The sequence below is a fragment of the Prunus dulcis genome, chromosome 7, assembly GCF_902201215.1.
Source record: "Prunus dulcis chromosome 7, ALMONDv2, whole genome shotgun sequence".
NCBI lineage: Eukaryota > Viridiplantae > Streptophyta > Magnoliopsida > Rosales > Rosaceae > Prunus > Prunus dulcis.
In genome coordinates this window covers 3656928-3677021 of record NC_047656.1, presented here as the reverse complement: position 1 = coordinate 3677021, position 20094 = coordinate 3656928, and the positions used below count along the sequence as shown (strand labels likewise).

Sequence of the window (20094 nt, the reverse complement as noted above, 5' to 3'; positions counted from 1 at the left end):
GCCCTCATCTCACCTGCATAAAGTACCCTTAAAGACTTGAGGTTCTCTGCAAAATTCACGACGACGAGTGTGGCAACCACTCTGGGCCAAGTCACTCACCCAAAAAGGCTCTAAACATAGGCTACTTTTGGCCTACCATTTAACACGACTCCGCCAAATATGTCAAGAAATGTGATTGCTTGCAGCGATACAAGTCGATCCCTAACTTGCCTGCCGAAGTTTACCATCTGCAAAACAGTTCATGGCCATTCATGCAATGGGTCATTAACCAAGTGGGTCCCTTGCTGCCGGCGCCCGCCAAGAAGGACATGATGATCGTCGCCACCAACTACTTTACTAAATGGATTGAGGCCAAAGTTCTATCCTCTACTAACGAAGCCGATGTTGAGCGATTCATCTGGAGAAACATCATCTTCCGGTTTGGTTGCCCACAGTCGCTGGTTACCGACGATGGCTCACAGTTTATTGGCAAGTAGATCACCGCAAAACAGTCCCCCATAAAGAATGTCCTAACGAGACGCATGGCGACGACCAGAAGGGTCCTTCGGGAGACGCAGCCCGCTAAGAAGCGTCCTCAGGTAGTCGCAGGATGCACCAGAAATATCCTAAAGCAGGTATCCAAGTTCCTATCTGTTTTCTAAGGGAGGCAGGATAGTCACATACTTGCCCATAAGGAGAGTCCTAAGGGAGATGCAGGGGACGACTAGAAGCGTCCGTTTGGAGACGCAACCCGCTAAAAAAGTCCTAAGGGAGACGCAAGTTGCTCCAAGAATTTCCCAAAAGAAAGTCTCCATGCTTTCTGAGGGGGGTATCCAGGTTCCTATCCGTTTCCTAAGAGAGGCAGGATAGTCACACAGTTGCCCATAAGGAGTGTCCTAAGGGAGACACAGGGCGACGACCAGAAGCGTCCTACGGGAGACACATCCCGCAAAGAAGCATCCTCAGGGAGACGAAGGGTGCACTAGGAATTTCCAAAGAAAGGTGTCCATGCTTCCTGAGAGAGCTATCCAGGTTCCTATCCATTTCCTAAGGGGGACAGGATAGTCATGCAGTTGCCCATAAGCAGCATCCTTCAGGAGACGCAGGGCAACGACCAAAGCATCCTATGGGATGTGCAGAACAAGCCCGGAGTCCCTCAAAGGGGACCTAGGCACTCACCAACTTCATAAGGAAAAACATCCTACGGGATATGCAAAACAAGCTCAGAGTCCCTCAAGGGAGACTCTGGCTCTTATAAATCTCCTAAGGGAGATACATGATCAAGATACTACCTGGTTACTCAAGTAGTTCACAAGTCAATATGCAAATTGAAGTAGAAAAAATAACTGAAATCTTCATAACAAGTTGACCAACCGGCCATGTTCAACAAAAAGAAAATGGTCAAATAAGACCAATTATTCTAAACAAGAAAGTAGACTGCAAAAGCTGAAAAGAAATAAAGGAGTCTTCATTTACTCCGAGACGCCTGTAGGAGATCCCTGATCTATAGCCTCTTCAGCGTCCGCCTGATCAGCCACGTTCTTAGTAGCTCCACCTGCCTGATCCGCGATGTTTGCCACTACCTCATCTACTGCATCCTCCGCTACTTCATCCTGTTCCACCACCTGCTCTTCAGCTCATTCCATATTCACAGCATTAACCTGGTCACTTTGCATAGGGAGCAAGTCATAACAGAGCATCTCGATGTCTCCATCTCCAATGGCATAGAAGGGATCATTTCCATTTGAGCAGTCCAAGTAGCCAGCTTGTACGCATTCATGGTAGCTTCGAACTTGGACTTTTCAGCAGACTTGTTATAGATGCCAAATCTAGCCAGAAGCCAGAAGCTTGACCAGCCAGACGGAAGTAGGCATCTTTTTGACTAACCAAGTCAGCAGCAGAAGAGGGAGCAACAGTATACGAGTTTCGGACAGTTTCAGCAACAAGAACTACTCCTTTTTGAAGCAGATGAATTGTTGCTTCCCTTTTTTTTTTTTTTCCAAGGAAAGACTTGAGACTGTCTCAAGATAAACCAGCTTGAAGCAAGCAAACGGGCTTGACGAGAGGTTCGTCTACAGCAGATCAGACACTCATGCATCCCCTGCAGGGCTGGACTTGTCCACATTGGGATCAGCCGCTGACGTTGTAGAAGAACCCTTTACCCGGACAGATGACTCTCTCGCCTTCTCAAGCCGCCGCCATCCTCACCTCCAAAAGAGTCAACAATGCTAAATCAACTCCACACTTAACTGCTCGTTACTCAACAGCTGGATTGCGATAGTTGGGCGGATGAGCATACCTCCCAGTTCGATCTTCATCCCCTGATTAGTGCAAACGACTCAAACTTTGGAGAGGAATACCAACATCTCTTTGCTTCTCGGTAGGTGTTCACCTGTTTTGAGTTTATTCCTTAGATGGAAGGGCAAAGTTCCCCACTGCCTTGGAAACCATTGATTGGTCAACAAGTCAGCTTTCTTTGGTGTATGAGCGTGCCACTACTAGCAATAAAGATTCTAGCAGACTTCTTTAAAACCGATAACTTGCGCCCCAAGTTACTGATTTCTAAACAAACGATTATGAATTTGGGTGGGGAATATCTCCCAAGTAAGTTCTTTTTCTTGCCTCAGACTGGTGAGGACTTCACAATTTATCTCAGTATAAAATTGGTAATTCTAGCCAAAGTAATGGATAATAAAGTTGACTGTTTTAGACAGAACTGCTCTTTACAGAGCTACAAAGGAAGAAATCAACTCTAGAAAAGCAAAAAGAAAGCTGGAACTCCATTCCTGTCTTGATAGAAGCTTCTGATCAGGGCTGGACTGGGTATGTCTGGGCTAGACTGGACTTTTAACAACTTCAACTGCTCAGTTTCAGCTGTCGATCGATACCAAAGTTCAATTTTGGTAGAGCTTTAATCTACTCCAAGCTTTGGGAGGCTTTTGAGCGGGCAGAACTTCAGCTTTTTCAGTTTGAAGGGACAGAAGTGGCTGTTCTTAAGAACATAATGAGCTGGAAACTGCACTGTGAATTTTGTTGAGGTTTTCATAATTGAGAAAACTCAAACTCTGCTTGTCTTGGCTTTTGCTGAACCAAATTCGTAACGAGAGAGATCTCGTTTTGAATGACTCATTTCTTTAAGTCTGAACTTTGGGAATTCTAATCTAAAACTGTTTTTCCTTGTGGTTCAAGTGAGCTTTTGGTTGATTTTTTGGTTGTTTGTTTGATTGATGAAAATTAGGTGTCCTCGATTCTGTTCACCCTCTCTAGTATTTATAAGGAAATGCTTTGGAGTAGGGTTTCATTCTTCTAATAATGGGCGGCAAAAAATTCTCAAAAGATCTTTTTATTTTTAAATGCAAAGGAAGAAGAAAAGTTTTAATCAATTCTGGCAGATAAGCTCTCAACAGTCATTCAAGATCACTTCCCTGTTTTTCCTGAAAGAGAACCTAACCCCTTTTTAATTTCCAACTGCCCCCCTGTGAGAGCTCAAACAGTGATGGTTAGTTTGATTCTCAGTTTGAACAGCTCCCTGTCTTCCTGCTTATCTCTTTTTGAAAGTATGACCTGTTTATCTTTTGGGAGAATCACCCCTTTTTTGGAGTAGAAGAAATATCTCTAAATATTTTATACATAAAAAATAGAGGTTTGATCTTCTGATGGTAGAGATTTTTAGAGAGGTCTTCTCCTAGTTTGCCTGCTTTTGATTAACATACTTTATCAAATTAGTTGAAAATGTTGACTTTTCAATGTCAGAGAAAAGAGATTTCACATGGGTCTGTTTTTATTTTTCTTCTTTCTTTAATCATGCTGGGCCTGCTCTTATTTTTCTGGAATCAAACCAAGGGCTGGCTTGCTCTTTTCTTTTAAAGGCCCAAGTTTTTGTTTTGCCACCTTTTGATAGATCCTGGGATGGGTTCTTTTGGATTTTTGGGCTTTTTTATTTCGTGTTTATTTTGCAAAGTCCGGGTCTAGGCCTATAGTGTTTGGGCGGAGTGTATAATCTTGGCCCAATTCAAGGGAACATTGGTGGCTGGTTTAAAAATTGCTATGGGCTTTGTGACCTTGGGCTGGGTGTGCCAAATTAAGCCCAAACATTAGGTGAACTAGTTTGCGAGCGGACTACTTCACAGAGCAGATCACGGTTTTCAAACTTGTCGGCAGGAGGCTTGAGTAGAACATCCCAAGCACTACGCGTACCATCAACCTTCCCACTATCAACACCAACAAGATATTTAACCCCAGCAGATGACGATGGAACAGACCCTACTTGAGTCTTCTCAGCATAAAGGAGCTTTGGCTTCTTCCTCAATGGAGACACATTCTTCGCCTACGAATAAATAGCTTCATCTCTTGAAGACTTGGCAACAACCTTCTTTTTTTAGGGGGGTTCCGGCAGAACACTCCTCCTGCCTAGCCGGTAGATCATCAGAGTCTAGACTATTCTGCTTCCATATCTCAACATCCTAGGCAGGGGGCAGACCACCGACTTCCTCCCGATACCCGCTCAACTGATACAGCTTGCAATGCATGAGGCCAAGCACGCTCCAGCCTAGACCTGCGACGATAGGGAGCAGCTGGTCCACTTGCGCACACCTGCTCCACCACGGCTGCCGCTCACTGCCAGCTGTTGCCAGGACGATAACTAGCCGGGCTTCCCCCAGCTGGCCTTCGCTGCAAAAAAGAAGAAAAGACGAAGAAAAAGAAATATACGTGCTCGACTTACCTTGGGATGCACGGCGACTCCTCTCTTCAACAAGCAGTACGAATTCTCCAAGATCTCTCTCAAGCTAGAAAGTAGAGAAGTTCAGTTTGTGATGTGAAGAATAGTGAAGAGAAGCCCTGCATTTACACAGGTTGGGCATCCTTGGTCAAGAAGGAATCGCAAGCCTATTCCTACTGAGAACCCAACTCCAAGAACAGTCAGAAGCTCACTCCAATTGAGAACCCAATCTACAAAAGGAGTCCAACTCACTGAAGGAAGCCTAGTTACAGTTGGACAGCCCAACAGATAATTCACATCTCCTACATGCCACCACACGCCATGCAGAAGCTAGGGGGCATTTGTGGGAACCGAATTAAATCAGACCCTAGGTCAAATAATTCCTTCCATTTGGGGATTATTTGACCTAATTGGGAATTACTCAACCTAATTGGGAGTTACTCAATTTAATTGGGAGTTACCCAATTAAATAGAGAATTGATTTGATTCCTACCACAATTCCCAATTAAATGAGGAGTTACGTAATCAAATTAGGAATTGATTTGATACCTACCACAATTAAGGATTTGATTTACCCTAATAAATCAAATCCCTAATTAATCAAATCAATTCCAAATCGAGGAGGAATAATTTCATTCCATATATGGAATTATTCCTCTGAAACCCTAGCCTCCAAGACCACTATAAAAAGATGGCCACTGAGGTACGTCTAAAATTCCTACTGAAACTCTGCAGAAAATTCCTCTCAAACCCTAGCCACCTCCTCTCTCCCTCTCTTTTACATAAGGCTCCGGCCGCCAGGTTTACACCTTAAACACATCTCCGTACCTTAGTTAGCTAGTGTTTTTCTTACAAACTCTTAAACTAATTTAGGCATCGGATGGCCTTTGGCCAACACCCCCCGGGTGTGGTCTTCTTATTTGTTCTATTTTGAAGGGAGAAAGAGGCGGCGAAGAGGGAAGGGGAATCTTTGCAATCGAATATTCTCGTGGAAAAATTTTCTCCCACAGTGTGCATCCATGACTCATAAATAAAATTGAATGAGGACTATATCCCACCAATATCCTACAGGAAAGCATTGGAACTAGCTGCTAAAGTAATCATTCATCAGCACAAAGAACCCACTAGTGTAGTGGTTTGCAGCAATTGCTCCTTTAGGAAAGGTCTTGTGTTCAAGTCCTAACATCCATGTAGTATGTGTGAGTTTAGTATGTTATCGCCACTGTCAATATAAAAGGTCCTAAAAGAAAAGAAAACAAAAAAGTAATTCATCAGTGCTTCCCCTTCCTACCAAAAGCTGGTTATTCTCTTCCAAAACATTTTTCATTCAGCCCTTAGAGGGAGAGAGAGAGAGAGAGAGAGAGAGAGAGAGAGAGAGAGAGAGAGATCCCGGAAATTTGAAATCTCCAGCCCTTAGCATTTCACACTAAGCAAATAAGAGAGACAATTATATTACATTAACAATACAGATTTCCATTCCATAAAAGGTGCAACTCCATGTGACTCGAAAAAAGAAACACGAGACATAATATACTGACTACGGATAAATTACCTCCACTGACAACTTGTCAATGTGGATCATACATTCAAATGAACAGGTTAAGGAACAAACATCTTTATTTTCTTCATGCTCGGGTTGCCACCACAACCTACACTTCCCTCTCATTTATTTTTATTTCACCTGCAGTTCTTGTCTCTTGGCTTTGGTTCTTCATTGCTGAAACTACTGGATCTGCGCCAAAGTTTTCTTTCGCTTCTCCATTCTCCAGTTCATGCTTGCTATCTAACTTAGCGTTATCGCATTGAATGAGATCTGCACCATTGTGTTTTTGTTTGGCTTCTCCATTGTCCAGTTCATGCTTACTGTCTAACTTAGCGTTATCACATTGAATGAGATCTGTGCCGTTATGTTTTTCGTTGGCATCTCCATTCTCCAATTCATGCTTACCATCTGAAATAGTACCATTGCATTGGATGATAGCTGCAGTCCAACCACGTAACTGCTCGGTGGCTGCTTCATCTGTTTATGAACTCCAAAAACTAGTTAAGACCATGTGTGCATACATGCATGTGCATAATTTTTGCATACATGTGTGCTTATGTATGTATGGCTCAGAGTGAGAGAGAGTAAATTAGACCAACCTAGCCTTGGGACCATATGCCCCTGTGGGTGCCTGATGATGAGTGGGTTGTCGAATTCGGCAGCAAGATCCTCGGAAGGCAGTTTCAACCAATCTTTAGCTCCTATGAAGTGGACAGATTTGGCCTTGATAGTGTCTTTGTATGCAATGTCACATATTTTTGGATCTCTGAATTTTGCTCCTGATATGGATATAAAAAACTTGAAAGGTGGATGCTCCTTCAACAGCTTTCCCTGCATTCCCAAATTTTGTAGTTCCAAATGATATATCTTGAGTAAATACCTGAGAGAGAGAGAGAGAGAGAGGGGGGGGACTTATATACCTGAGCTTGGTAGCCCAACAAGAGTCCTGATAGTGTTGCACCCTGAGTAAATATTTTGAGAACCTGAATTAGTAGTCTGTGAAACCATTAATATAGGCTAATGTGTAGTGCTCTGCTAATGAAAACATCAATTTTTGATATTTTTAATGGTGTTTATTGTTCCAACATGTTCCCTAAATTGTGATGCCAAACAAAGGCAAAACACCTCAGCTGGTTTTTGCAGCTACAGAGGCAGTCATTACTTTGCATCATATGGTTCATAACTTATTTCCCATGATTTATGAGATTCATTAGATTTCTAGTCAGGGTTGGATTGGAAGATAAAGATATCTCTTTAGGACAACAAAGCATGCTTTCACAGCAAAGGGTAAAATAAACTATCAAAGTAGTCCAAGTATTTTTATAGCTCTTGACAAGAGTTTCAAGCAATTTGTAAACCTAATTTCTTCCAAAATTAAAAATTTAAAAAAAAAAAACCTGAAGGGTAAGATCATAAAAGTCTTACAGAAACATGGAGGCATACCTGGGAAAAACCAAGCAAACCATCAAAAGGACCTTTGCTTGTTATGTAGTCACATAAATAAGTGATGCATTCTTCCAAGTTTGTGTACTCTGTGAAGTCCTGATCCACAACATCATAAATAACAGATCCATTAAATATACTCAATATCAGTAAAAGCACAAGATATATCAACAAACTTGGTAATGAAAGGATTTCATTTTGATGGACAGAAGGAACAACTAAAAGAATGAGGAGCAAGCAAGCAATATAAAAGTTGAAGTACAAGTTATGAGGACCAGATTGGCTATGTAAAATTCATCAAAAAGATTTTACCTTGTCAAATTGAAACCACTCGTAGTAAGGTGGTGGGAAGATGCCTTCTATATCGGATTTTCCTCCAGCAGGAAATATACCATCTGGAAAATCCTGGTAAAATACCAGAAGATTTTTGGTTATATAGTAAAATATCTAAAATAACACTTGGAAACAGGTAAAGGGCTGATTGGGTATTTCTATATAGTTCGTATCTTTAGTTTTCCAAAAAAATAATTTGGGAGGTTAATTCTCAATCGGGTGACAGTTCAAGGGGCAGAACGACAATTTACTCAAGAAAAAAATATAGATATTTACAACTTGAAAAAAAAAAAAAAATTATGTTCAGAAAAATACTATTGTGTATCCCAACAATACAGAAAAAAAATTCCATGCACAATCTCTATGATTGATTAGTCGTGGTAAACGTGCAGGTGGTAAACTTTGTCCCTTTTTTTATGTTCATTCATAAACAAAACAAATGATAAAATTGTAAACAAAGAACTCCACAATATAATAACTAATCACCAGATGATATTTTGTGAAAGCAAATCATGAGCTATATAGAATTATATTATAATTTTTGCGTACATACCAAGTCAAACTGAGAGAAGATAGAAGCATCCCATTTGCCAATTTGCTTTTGCAGAAAGCTCCCACTGGTTCTAAATCCATGGAGGCAAAGTATCTTCATCTTCTTCTCCTTGTGCTGTTGGCTTTCCATTGGTCTCCTGCTCTCTTCTCTCACCCAGCTTATCTGACCACAACAAATATCAATAAGCTAACTTAAATTAATGCACGGAGCAAGAATGCAGTAGCTAGCTGCACGTTTTGGTTCTACCTACCTCAGAACTTAAAAAGACCCCAACTACTACTCTCACTTTGTTCATTTAGTTGCTTGCTGTTCCACGTGCACTCTGCTAAAACCATTTTTTAATAATTTTTTTTTTATACAAGTGATATTGAAGGGTGGGGGAATAGAACTTAAGACATCAGGTACAAAGGGATATTGGGGGGAGAGGGGGGGAATAGAACTTAAGACGTCGAGTGTAAATATAAATACTCTAAACCACTTGAACTACAAGCCTCTTCTGCTAAAATATTTTGTAGTTGCCAACTGTCTAGTTTTCTTCTTTTTTCTGTATGATTAGCACAAATTTATTTATATAATGAGTTTTATATTAAAATAAAGTAAATATATGCGGCATTTCTCTGTTTTGTCCTTGTTTCCATTTTCTTGTCATGCTATTCCAGAAACCAAAGAGTGAAACTCCTCGGCTATATTGAAATGCAGGTGTATGGAAATTAATTTTAATGAGCACTAACAAAGATGAAGATAAAGGGAAACTGGTAAATTTAATCCATCAATTTTTTGCCCAATTCCAGTATTTCTTACACCACACATTTCCCCCAACCCCCCCTCCCTCTCCCCTCATATTTTGGCTCTTCACTTTTCAACCCCACCTCTCATTCTCGCATTCAAACAAGTCACAAACTGCACAACAGCAAATTCAATCATTTTTCCCTGTTTTCATAATCTCTTCAAACTTTTCTTCCTTGCATCTATTTTCTTCTTGTCTGCCTGTGCTTTTGCCAATCCACCTTCCTTCCTTAGCGTTGTAGTAGTTGCTGCTGCTGATGCAGCACAGCCACTAACTCCAGTCTCCACTGGAGCAACAGCAGCTGGTTGATCCTGACCATTTCCTCTCGTCACTGTAATAGGGGCCAGTGGGGACGGAGATGCAGAGATCACTGGCAAAGCAGCACCAGGTGCTGTGATCTTTTGATCAGCATTAAGTGCAGAGCTGTTAGTTTGGTCAACGTTCAGTGCAGTAGTCGACTCTGAAATAGCTCCTGTTTTAAACTTGGGTTTTGGCTTGGCATGGATTCCAGTATAAAGTCTGCATGGAAGACATAAAATCACATTTTAGTTTCATAGTTATGCGTAATGGTAATGTATCCAATAGTCATATCATTTAGTCTATACGGGGGATCATTCAAGTTGGTATGTGCATCTTTCATTTTCCAATCATCTGAATGTTGTGCATTCAAATTACACAAATCTACTCTTTGACAAAGTCTACATATACTACCATACAAAAGTTTACATATAAACTTTCCCTGCTCCCTTAACCAGAACATGAAGCACATAACATGATGACCATGACTCACCTGGCATGTTTTGCATATTCTTCATAGTTTTCAAGCAGCATCTTGCCAGCCTGTTCATTCAATGCTGATTCCGGAAATGGTTCGATCAATAAACATCTAACTACCTGTTATTGCAAAGCACAAAGCCTTGACAATTAGTCTTGACCAGGGAAAAGAACATCTCTGCTGGATAAGCAGAAATGAAAGAAAGTCAATAATTGAAGAACAAAAGGGAGCTTACAATCAGAATATGTCGTAATCCAAGACTTGGATTCCAATCTTTTTTCAAGGTGTTGACACAAATCTCACCGTTAGTTGCAATGTTTGGATGGAAAATCTTAGTCAGGAAGTAGCCTACAACAATCATGTCCCAGAAATTTCAAATTAAACAAAGTAATAGCTTCAACCAGATAGGGACTCAAATTAAGCATGGACATAAATATCGACTAATCCGAGAGTTATATACAAGCGTCCCATCAACCAAACTTCTCTTCAGATGTATCAAGCACACCAGTTTTTATTTACGGAATGAAGCCACAGAAATACGACATGTTCATTTAAAAAATATAGTGGTATCAGTTATGTCATTGATGACAAAACATGGCAAAACAAACCTTTAGGAGGAGAGTGTGGGAAGTCACGAGACAATAACAACTTCATGCGGAAAACACCATTCTCGTAAGGAGTGCCAGCTGCAAGGCCAAGATCTTAGCTCATCAATCATATTAAAATATAGATGCAGGAGTGAAAGACACTACATACAGTTTACCCAAAAAAAAAAAAAAAAAAAAACCATGTACGTGCCTGGGCCTTCAATATCCGCATATATGATCGAAAAATCATCATCATTAACACCAACTTTAATGCCTTCAGGAGGGGATTCATCAAGATTCTTCAATTCCTTCGCAAGTTGCTTAATTACGTTTGGTGGGAGATTTTCATTAGTAGCCTGAAATTGAAACACGACCAAAGGAATTCTAAGAAGAGTTAAAAAGAAAATAAGAAGAAGAAATCATCAGTTGCAAATAAAAACAATGCATCACTCGCTCAGATAGCAATCCTTATTGATCAAAGAAGAAAGATGGACTCCACATACAGCTGACAGCTACTCTAGAATTTACCCTTACTCTTGTTGATAGGCGAGGAGGTGGAGTTCATATATTTTTTAAACACAACTCCTACAGCTATTGAATAAACCAAAAAAACAACGTGTGCACAACTGCCATGTCATGGCTGATGTTTGATAAAGAGGATTAATATCTCATACACCAGGAATAAAATTTCGTGTGCACACGTATTGATGTCCAACTATCATGTACTCTTAGAATTAGGATGAAAACAACCTCAAATTATATTTAGATGAGAAAAAGCATGGCATTTAAACATCCACCCACCTTTGAAATTAGTCCAGCGACAATGTATGGAACATTAGTCCACGTGATTACCATATTCTATTTTATAATCAATAACATCCAACAATGTAAAATAAAGAATAGTTTTTTATGGAGAAAGAAATAACATTACCATAAGAACAAACAAATGAAGTCCCAAAGCAAACTTTTGCTACCAAAAGAAAATCAGCAAATCAGCTGAATATGAGCCACAAAACTTTCAACTCCACGGATTAGAGTGACAGAATAAGGCAAGCTGAAAGCCGAAAGTCTGTAATAACAAATTAACATTTAATATTAAAAATCAGGAAAATAGAAGTCAGATCAGTCATATCATATACTTCTCACAATGAAAAATAGCACATAGAACAAAGAAGCACAAACCCTTCCTACTCAAAAGTTAAACTAAGTATTACATCAGCATATTCAAACACAATAAACACCCAATAATTTTCAAAAATCATAAATAAAAAATGAAATCAAAACAGCTGGTAAGTAGGTAGGTAGGTAGGTAGATATCAAGATAAGTTTGAGAGGAAGTACATGATTGACACTCATGTACAAGGTATGTTGATTCCGTGAACACATCTATGCATAAATTGTTTGGCCCATGCAAGAGCTCTGGATACCGAGAGCCAATCAATCAAACAATAGAGATAATCATTTAAAGAAGCCATTTCAAAAAAATTGAATTTCACTATGTCAGCTAATAGAACGGCAACAATATGGGAAAAGTAGAGGGGCCAGATTTGGAGTAGTTAGAACTTCTCTGGATTTGGATGAGAAAAAAGAAGGTTTGAATTATACTGGGCATAAAATTACCTCTCAAAAGCATTGTGAAACTAAATTCCCAAATCCTTATAACTAATCAATCCAATCCCGTATCTGTCCCTTAAAATAACAACTAAGACTAGCTAAACTGTTATCTCAAATCATTGAAAAATAAAAATCGAGTATGATTTCAGTGTAGGCATGCACCAATCGTCTTCTAACCTATATTTTCTACCTTCTCACTGTCTCACTTACTCGTTTGGCACACTAGCACAGACCAGTTAGTTTCCTGATAAAAGGTTAGTAGAATTGATTTGAGCATGAACAGCACAAATTTTTCCTACTGTTATGACTTTCTAAGGGCTGTCTTAGTGTTAGATAGGGGATCAATTGACCAGCAAGAGAGATTAAGCCTGTTTTTCTCCATCAGCTATCTTCAAGAAAAACATGAATAAAAAAAGTTCTAAAGCTAATTTAAGATAGACACGAAGTCAAAGGAAAATCTCCAACACCAACATATTTTAACTTTCGAAACTCCTAAAAGACAAGTGATGAATAATTACACCCTGAATCCACTTAGACCTAAAGACATTAACAAGAACCAGTTAACTCACTTTAAATTAATACCCATACGAATACCATTAAAGTCAACAAAAACCAAATGCCTTATCTTTCCCGGGAGAAAGGGGGAGGAGAAAGCACTATCTTTCAAGTAAAACATCCATAAAACAACCCATTTGCCTAGAAAGCAAGAAAAGCACCTTAACTGAGAAAAACCCGAAACAGATCAAACAAGAAAAGTGAACTACTAAAACACTTATGCCCAAAAATCCCATGTTTTCCCATTTCAAAAAGACACAAATAAACATGCAACACAGATAGATATGTACTAGTTCTTAAGAAAGAAAATCAAAATCAGAGAGGTGAATAATCGAACCCAGAACAAAGAACAGGAATCCAAGAAACATCAAATTGACCTAACTTACGGTATTCACAGTCCAAAAAGACAGATTGATAATGAAAATCGAAACCAAAGAAAGGAAATTTACCCTAAATAAAGAAAACCCAGATGAGAATTTGCCTTATCTCATGAAAAAAAGCTCAGTCTAATGTTGTAGATTGAGGGTATGATTGAGGGCTTTGAGGGTTGCGATGCAAAGAACACAGAGAGGGAGAGAGAGAGAGAGAGAGAGAGAGAGACTGCGTGCTCAAGAGAAAGCGATTTCTCTTTGGAATCATTGATTGGTTGAATTTGAGGAGCGAGAAATATTTTTATTTTATTATTATTATTTACATAATTCAAATTTTACTGACTTACTTTAAAAGAAAAGAAAAAAGATTATTATAAAAATTCAAATAAATCCAGGCAACGTTTAAAAATATGGAAATAAAAAATGTACCGTTTGAAACAAGGTGTCGCTGTGCATGGTCTCCTTCATCTTCAGGGCTTATAGACGTTGGATTGTCAGTGGCAGTGCCCCAGACGCGCTCTTCTCTCATTCTCACTTTGCGCCGCCCATTTTTAATTTTTCTCACCAACGTCACCTATTAGTCTAGGGTACATTATCTAACAGTGTGTGTGAGAAATTTTCTATCTCTTAGTTTAGATTATCGTTTTTATTTAAATAAAAAATTATAAATAATTTAGGGCTTTGTTTTTAACGAATAATTAAGGGCTTTTTTTGTGTCAATAATTAAGGACTTGTTTAGAAGTGCTTCTAAGGACTAAAAATATTTTCTGACAATCAAAAGCGATTTTAATTAACATTTGGAAAAGAAAAAAAACTTATTAGTGTTTCCGATCACAAAATTATTTCTTCAAAAATCACTTTTAAGTGTTTGCTGTTTTCAGTAAGTTTATTAACGTTCTTCTAATAAAAGCTCTTTAAAAAAACTTATGTTCTACATAAGTATTCCCAAACAAACTTATGCTCATTCCAGTTTTATTTTGCTTGAAAAGTAAGTTACCAACTACCCGAAGGAGATTGAACCCATGTCTATACCAACCACAGTTTTATTCTAGAGATCAACACAAGTTATCTGTTCATTCTATATCTTCTACTTTAACCTTTTTTTATTTATTTTCTCAACGTGAATTTACCTATTTAAACCCTAATTTGGCTTAATTTTTCCCAAGTCTTTCAATCTAGTTGTCTGCTTTGCCTTTCTAGTTTCGCCAATTGATAAGAAGCCATATATTTTAATTACTAAAACACAAAATTCTTTTTTTTTTTCCCTCCCTGCAAAACACTAAATTCTTTACAAATATTTTAAGAATTATCATGTATTTATTTATTTTTATCGTAGAACTATCCTGTATTTATACATTCTCACATGAATGGCTTGAAACAATGGCTCCGAGCAAGGTGAAAGTCCACTGTTTTTAAATAAAACCCAAAATATTTAAAGCATTGTTTAATCCACGTACGTCCACGTCAGCAATTTAACAGAAAATTTTGACGGAACGTGACGGCGAGACCAAATTAATGTATGAGGTGTAACATAAATGACCAATAATGTCATATAAAAACATATATGACCAAAGATGATAATTTGGCAAATCCCAGAAGCCATTTGTGATAAAAAGAATCGGTTTGTAATTGCCTCATAAGCCAATTTCTCAACAAAAAGAAGCCATCTTTCAAACTATTATTTATTATTTACTTACGATAAAGAAATAGATTTATTTATCTCTATATAGCCGACAGATTTGGTTAGGCTAGTGACCGTTGAGGGGTCATCTTTCAAACTAGCCGTTGACGGTGCTGCCAGCAGCAACCTGCAAAGTTATGCTTTGCTGTTTGGTCACGGGGAGGGTATACCATATTCCAAACTTAATTATTTTAATTTTCTACGATATGCTTTCCTAGGCTCCAACTTGTACTACTTAAATATTAATAGTTGGTATTGCATCCAACAAGAAAAAACAATTCATACTTGTACATCACTCTCTGGCCCAACAAATTGAACACACGTGTCACTTTTAAGTTAGGGTTAACTACATAAACGTACTCAACTTTTAGGGTCCGTTCAAATTAGTACCCAACTTTTAAAATCATGCATGTAGATACTGTGGGAGCAAATATTTCGACAACCAATCATGAGGCACCACGTGAATAATGAGAATATTTTTTAGGTCAATAATTGTGCTCCATTTAATTGGCCAATTATTTAGACTTAAAATAAGAATAATATCATAAATTAGGGATTTGATTTTTATTAAATCTCTAATGGCTCGTTTGTTACACATGACTGTCTTTGTATGAACTATGCTTAGGGATTGTCTTGGCTTGGCTTGGCTTGGTTTGGTCTAAGTTGGATAACATTTATCCGGTGTTTGGTGTATGCTTGGACTATGACTGGATTTTTATTTTTTTATTTTCAAAAATATGTATATACATGTATACATGTATATATGTATATTATAATAATATTATATATTATAAATAATATAAACATACAGTCCCGATCTCTTGGACTACAGGGGTCCAAGAGATTTGTGGTCACTCATCGTTGGATGTAAATTCAACGGTTCACTCGCTTTTGCACTCCTTTTAAGAAACTTTTTTGAACAATTGGATTAACATCCAACGGTGGATGACCACAATCTCTTGGACCCTTGTAGTCCAAGAGATCGGGGCTATATAAACATATATATATATACACATACATGGGTATAATACATATACATATATATATATAAATATATATAAATGTATGTATATTATAATATATAATATACATGGGTATGTTATAATAATAATAATAATAAACATGTATATATGTGTATATATATATATATATTATAATACATATATTTATATATTCGTATATATACATATATGTGTATATATATTATACTCATGTATGTATTATAATATACATATACACACGTATATACACATATACATTATATATGTATATATATATGTATATTATAATACATGAGTGCTGCTATTTCCACCCACCTGTCTTATTTTCTCACCCACCTAATCTTGTAAATTTTAAAGACCAATTTACCCCTTTACAAAAAAACCTTCTAAGGACTTGGGGGAAAATCATTAAAACCAATTAAAAAACATAAAAAAATGATTATAAAAAAAATACTAAAAAGATTATTAACAAATATCAAACCCCTACCCTCACAACACACACACCCCACCCTTCTCCCTCTTCCTCCACTGCACGGTAGCCATCTCCCCCACTTCCCCAAGCATCCGCCTCTGTACTGTACCTAGCATAATCCATTCCCCCCTCGGTTAAGAACCATATGAATATTGGGAAACCGGAGCTTTACCCACTGACAAGAACATAGCTTTTATTGTCAATTCCACTCATATCCTCAACTTTGCCCGGAATCATATCTACCGTTACCCAAACCCACCAACTTGGTTCTTCATGGTCAACATTGATGAGAATTTCAGCTGCCTCTAAATCACTTCCTAAAAAACAAACATGTATTTTAGACAAAGCTCAATGCTTTAATGATTATATGGGCAAAATTAAAACAATTAAAATTTACATGGTGGGTGGGAAGATAAGGTGGGTGGAAAAATAGGACAGGTGGGTGGAAATAGCAGCACTCATTATACATATATAATATATGTGTATATAGGTGTATCTATATATTATAATATATACATGGGTATAATACATATATATATACATATATAATGTATATGTGTATATACGTGTGTATATGTATTTTATAATACATACATGGGTACAATATATATACACATATATGTATATATACGAATATATAAACATATGTATTATAATATATATATATATATTACATATATACATGTATGCTATTATTATAATATTAATATGTATATGTGTATATGGGTATATTATAATAGTAATATACGTATATATATGTACATTATAGTATATGTGTATGTAAGTATAATAAAATAATAATAATAATAATAGTAATAATAATAATAATAATAATAGTAATAATAGTAATAATAATATAATAGTAGTAATATATGATATTAGTATTACAATATAATATGTGCATCTTATACATTGGTGAACATGAGACTAGTTAATCCTCCCTTTCTACATGGACTTAGTAGTCCCCTCCCAAGGAGGTGTTTTTGGTGGGCTTGGTATTAGCAATCTCATCTAAAACTAGAATTAAATGAAACAAACATGGTACTAAATTTAGTCCAAGCCAGGCCAAGCTAAGCTTGTGTACCAAACGACCCCTAATTGATTCAATCTCTCCATTTAAGGGAGATAATAATTCCCTTCCATATGGAAATTATTCTCTGAAGAACCCTAGAAGGCAAGAGCACTATAAATACATGGCTACACCACACACATGAGGTAATTCGAAAAACCCTAGCAATTCCTCTCTCTCTCGCGTTGCCCACTCTCTTTCTCTCATGGCTCCGGCTACTCGGTTCTCTCATACCGTAGAGAAAACTCTAACCTTCTCTGTTATTTTCATATCTTCCTCAAGATCATCAAACTGACTTAGGCATCTGAGGGCCTTTGACCGACACTCCCCGGGTGTGGTCTATTTACTCCAACCTTTTTCGTAGGTATCGAGGAGGAAGATAGAGAAGGAAGCTCAAAGGGTGAAGAATCTTTTACGAATATTCTCCTGTGAGAATTTTGCTCAAACAAATACCTAACCTTATAGAAAACATACAAATAAGTCACTCTGTTAGTCAGACTGTCATTATATCTATTAAATGACGATGTGGCATTTCCCATGTGGCTTCCTTTTGCTGAAGTGGCCTTACTGACGACGTTGATGGTGATGGTGATGGTGATTATCCAATTAGACTGGCAAAATTAGGAGTGGAGAAGCAACATTTCAAAATGCTGACTTGAGCAGTGGTGTAGAGGAAGAAGTATACTTGGTAGTTAGAGGCTTTTTGAATTCGAACATGGCAATGTCTTATACTCCGGGAAATTGCTGGTCATACTGTTGTACCTTCTCACCTAGGATAGGAAAGTGCTGGTGGGCCTGGATCCTTCTTCTGGGCCCTTGTCCTTCGCTCTTAATATTTATGCATATTTTCCCTTTTGAAACTGTAAGGGCTTTTTCGTTCCGGCAGCTACAGATGGGCCTGGGCTGCCGTAAAGAGACAAATGGGTGAAATTGCCCCTTCAGTATGAGTTCAAGGATCAGACCCCAAGAGTATTTCAAAAGGGTAGCTGAGCCTTAGGAAACACCTTGGTCTTCTTCACCAATGAAACCAACAGTCGCTTACAGATAAATTCTTGGCTTAGCATGAGAAGTTTGTGGCATAGGAGTTGAGCATTCATGAGTTTAGCATGAGAGAGAGAGAGAAAGAGTTGCAATTTCCTATGAGAAATAGAGTTTTTAAGGCAAGGAGGAAGGGATTCTAAAGGGGTTCGTTGAAGAGAGAGAGAGAGAGAGAGAGAGGAGAAGTGGGTGGTTTGAGCAATTTTCCGGCAGCCTGACAAAAGCTTGGTCAGACTCTGTAATGGCTTGACATAGGAGAAAAAGAGAAGCAATGGAAGAACATCGTTTGAAATCGAAGGGTTCCGGGATGAGAGGTGAAGCTTGCTCTCTCTGGATGTGTTTATCGGAAAGAGAGGAAGAAGATAGAAGCATGGGTAAATTTAGCAGATTTTCAGCAACTTTTCGAAAGCTTCGTCAGGCTCCTAGGTTGCTTCACAGAAGAGAAAATGGGAAGAGATGGAGGGATATGGCTCGAAATTGAAGTGTTGCAGGGATGAAAGGTGATGCTTGCTCTCTTTTGATGTGGGTTTTGAGAGAGAGATGAAGAAGATGGAAGAACAAAGCATGAAATTGAACGGTTCTAGAGGGGATGCTTGCCTTCAATTAGTTGTTTTTGCTGGGTAGAAAGTGGCTCCTTTTATAGGCGCTGGAAACCTTAATTCTGTCAAGTCTCCCTCCCTATTTTCTTCACTTTCTTCCATTTAATATTGTTTGGTGAAATTTCCCTAACCTGAACCCATAGGCACGCAACTTTTTGGGGTTCCAAGGTCCTTAGATAGTTGGACTCCTCCATGTGGGTGAGGCGCCACCCACTTTTGCTTCTTGTTTTCTCACCAAAGCTTGAAGAGGAAAGAATGGGGAAGAGTGCTAGTCAAAAAGGTGATCAGCACATGGGTTTGCTTGGTTTTGATGGTTTGGCTTCAATCTGGTTTTAATAGAGATGCTGGATATTTTCCATGATGCTGGGCTAGGCTATTGGTATTTTGTTTTCATCGGCCTGTGAGTTTGCTCAAGTTGCTGGAAACAGCCTTTTTGATCAAGGTGCTGGATATTTGGGATGATGTGGGATTTCTCCAAGTGTTTGCAAGCCATTGGATATTTCCCTAAGCTATTGGGCCACTCCACTCTCATGCTTACCCATATGTTTGGGCTCAAGAAATAGGCTCGAGTTTTGGTGCTCCTAAGCAGCCCAAAACTTCCACTTCTTGGCCCATCAATGGGCCTCGTGAATACTCGAAACCATCCATATCACAACCAGCTCAGCAAGCCCTAGGTATTCACGTGGCTTGGGCCCACTTAAGTTTGTAGCGTGGCATGTTGCTTCTTTGCTTGGCGTGGCACGTGTGCAAGCGTATATGACAAACTCTTGCGTACCCAAGTTGGGTTTCTTCCCAAGTTAGGTGTCGTACTGGGCTAGAAATATATTTGGGCCTAGCCTTGGAATTTTTGGGCCTCAACAGAAACTTTTCTCACCCTTAGACAAAAATTAAAAAATTAAAAAAATTTATCACCTGATGTGCTTATTAAATTTGACATTTATCTATGATATTTCTCCATGTTTGTACCTTTGTTT

The 20094-nt window shown here is 38.3% G+C and overlaps 2 protein-coding genes across 2 annotated transcripts; both read right to left on the bottom strand.

Annotated features, from left to right (window-relative positions):
- Positions 1-6126: 6126 nt before the first annotated feature.
- LOC117633979 (dihydrofolate reductase-like) lies at positions 6127-9124 on the bottom strand. The gene is made up of 7 exons (XM_034367863.1): positions 8822-9124; positions 8572-8733; positions 7998-8090; positions 7686-7784; positions 7163-7204; positions 6842-7073; positions 6127-6719 (listed from the first exon to the last, which is right to left on the bottom strand). The coding sequence occupies exons 1-7, from the start codon at positions 8864-8866 to the stop codon at positions 6349-6351; spliced, it is 1044 nt and encodes a 347-aa protein (XP_034223754.1). The 5' UTR covers positions 8867-9124; the 3' UTR covers positions 6127-6348.
- A 114-nt stretch (positions 9125-9238) lies between these two features.
- On the bottom strand, positions 9239-13525 carry LOC117633980 (ubiquitin-conjugating enzyme E2 22). Its single transcript, XM_034367864.1, has 7 exons — positions 13339-13525; positions 11652-11789; positions 10932-11076; positions 10742-10819; positions 10369-10481; positions 10149-10252; positions 9239-9877 (listed from the first exon to the last, which is right to left on the bottom strand). The coding sequence occupies exons 2-7, from the start codon at positions 11652-11654 to the stop codon at positions 9508-9510; spliced, it is 813 nt and encodes a 270-aa protein (XP_034223755.1). The 5' UTR covers positions 11655-11789; positions 13339-13525; the 3' UTR covers positions 9239-9507.
- Positions 13526-20094: the final 6569 nt, after the last annotated feature.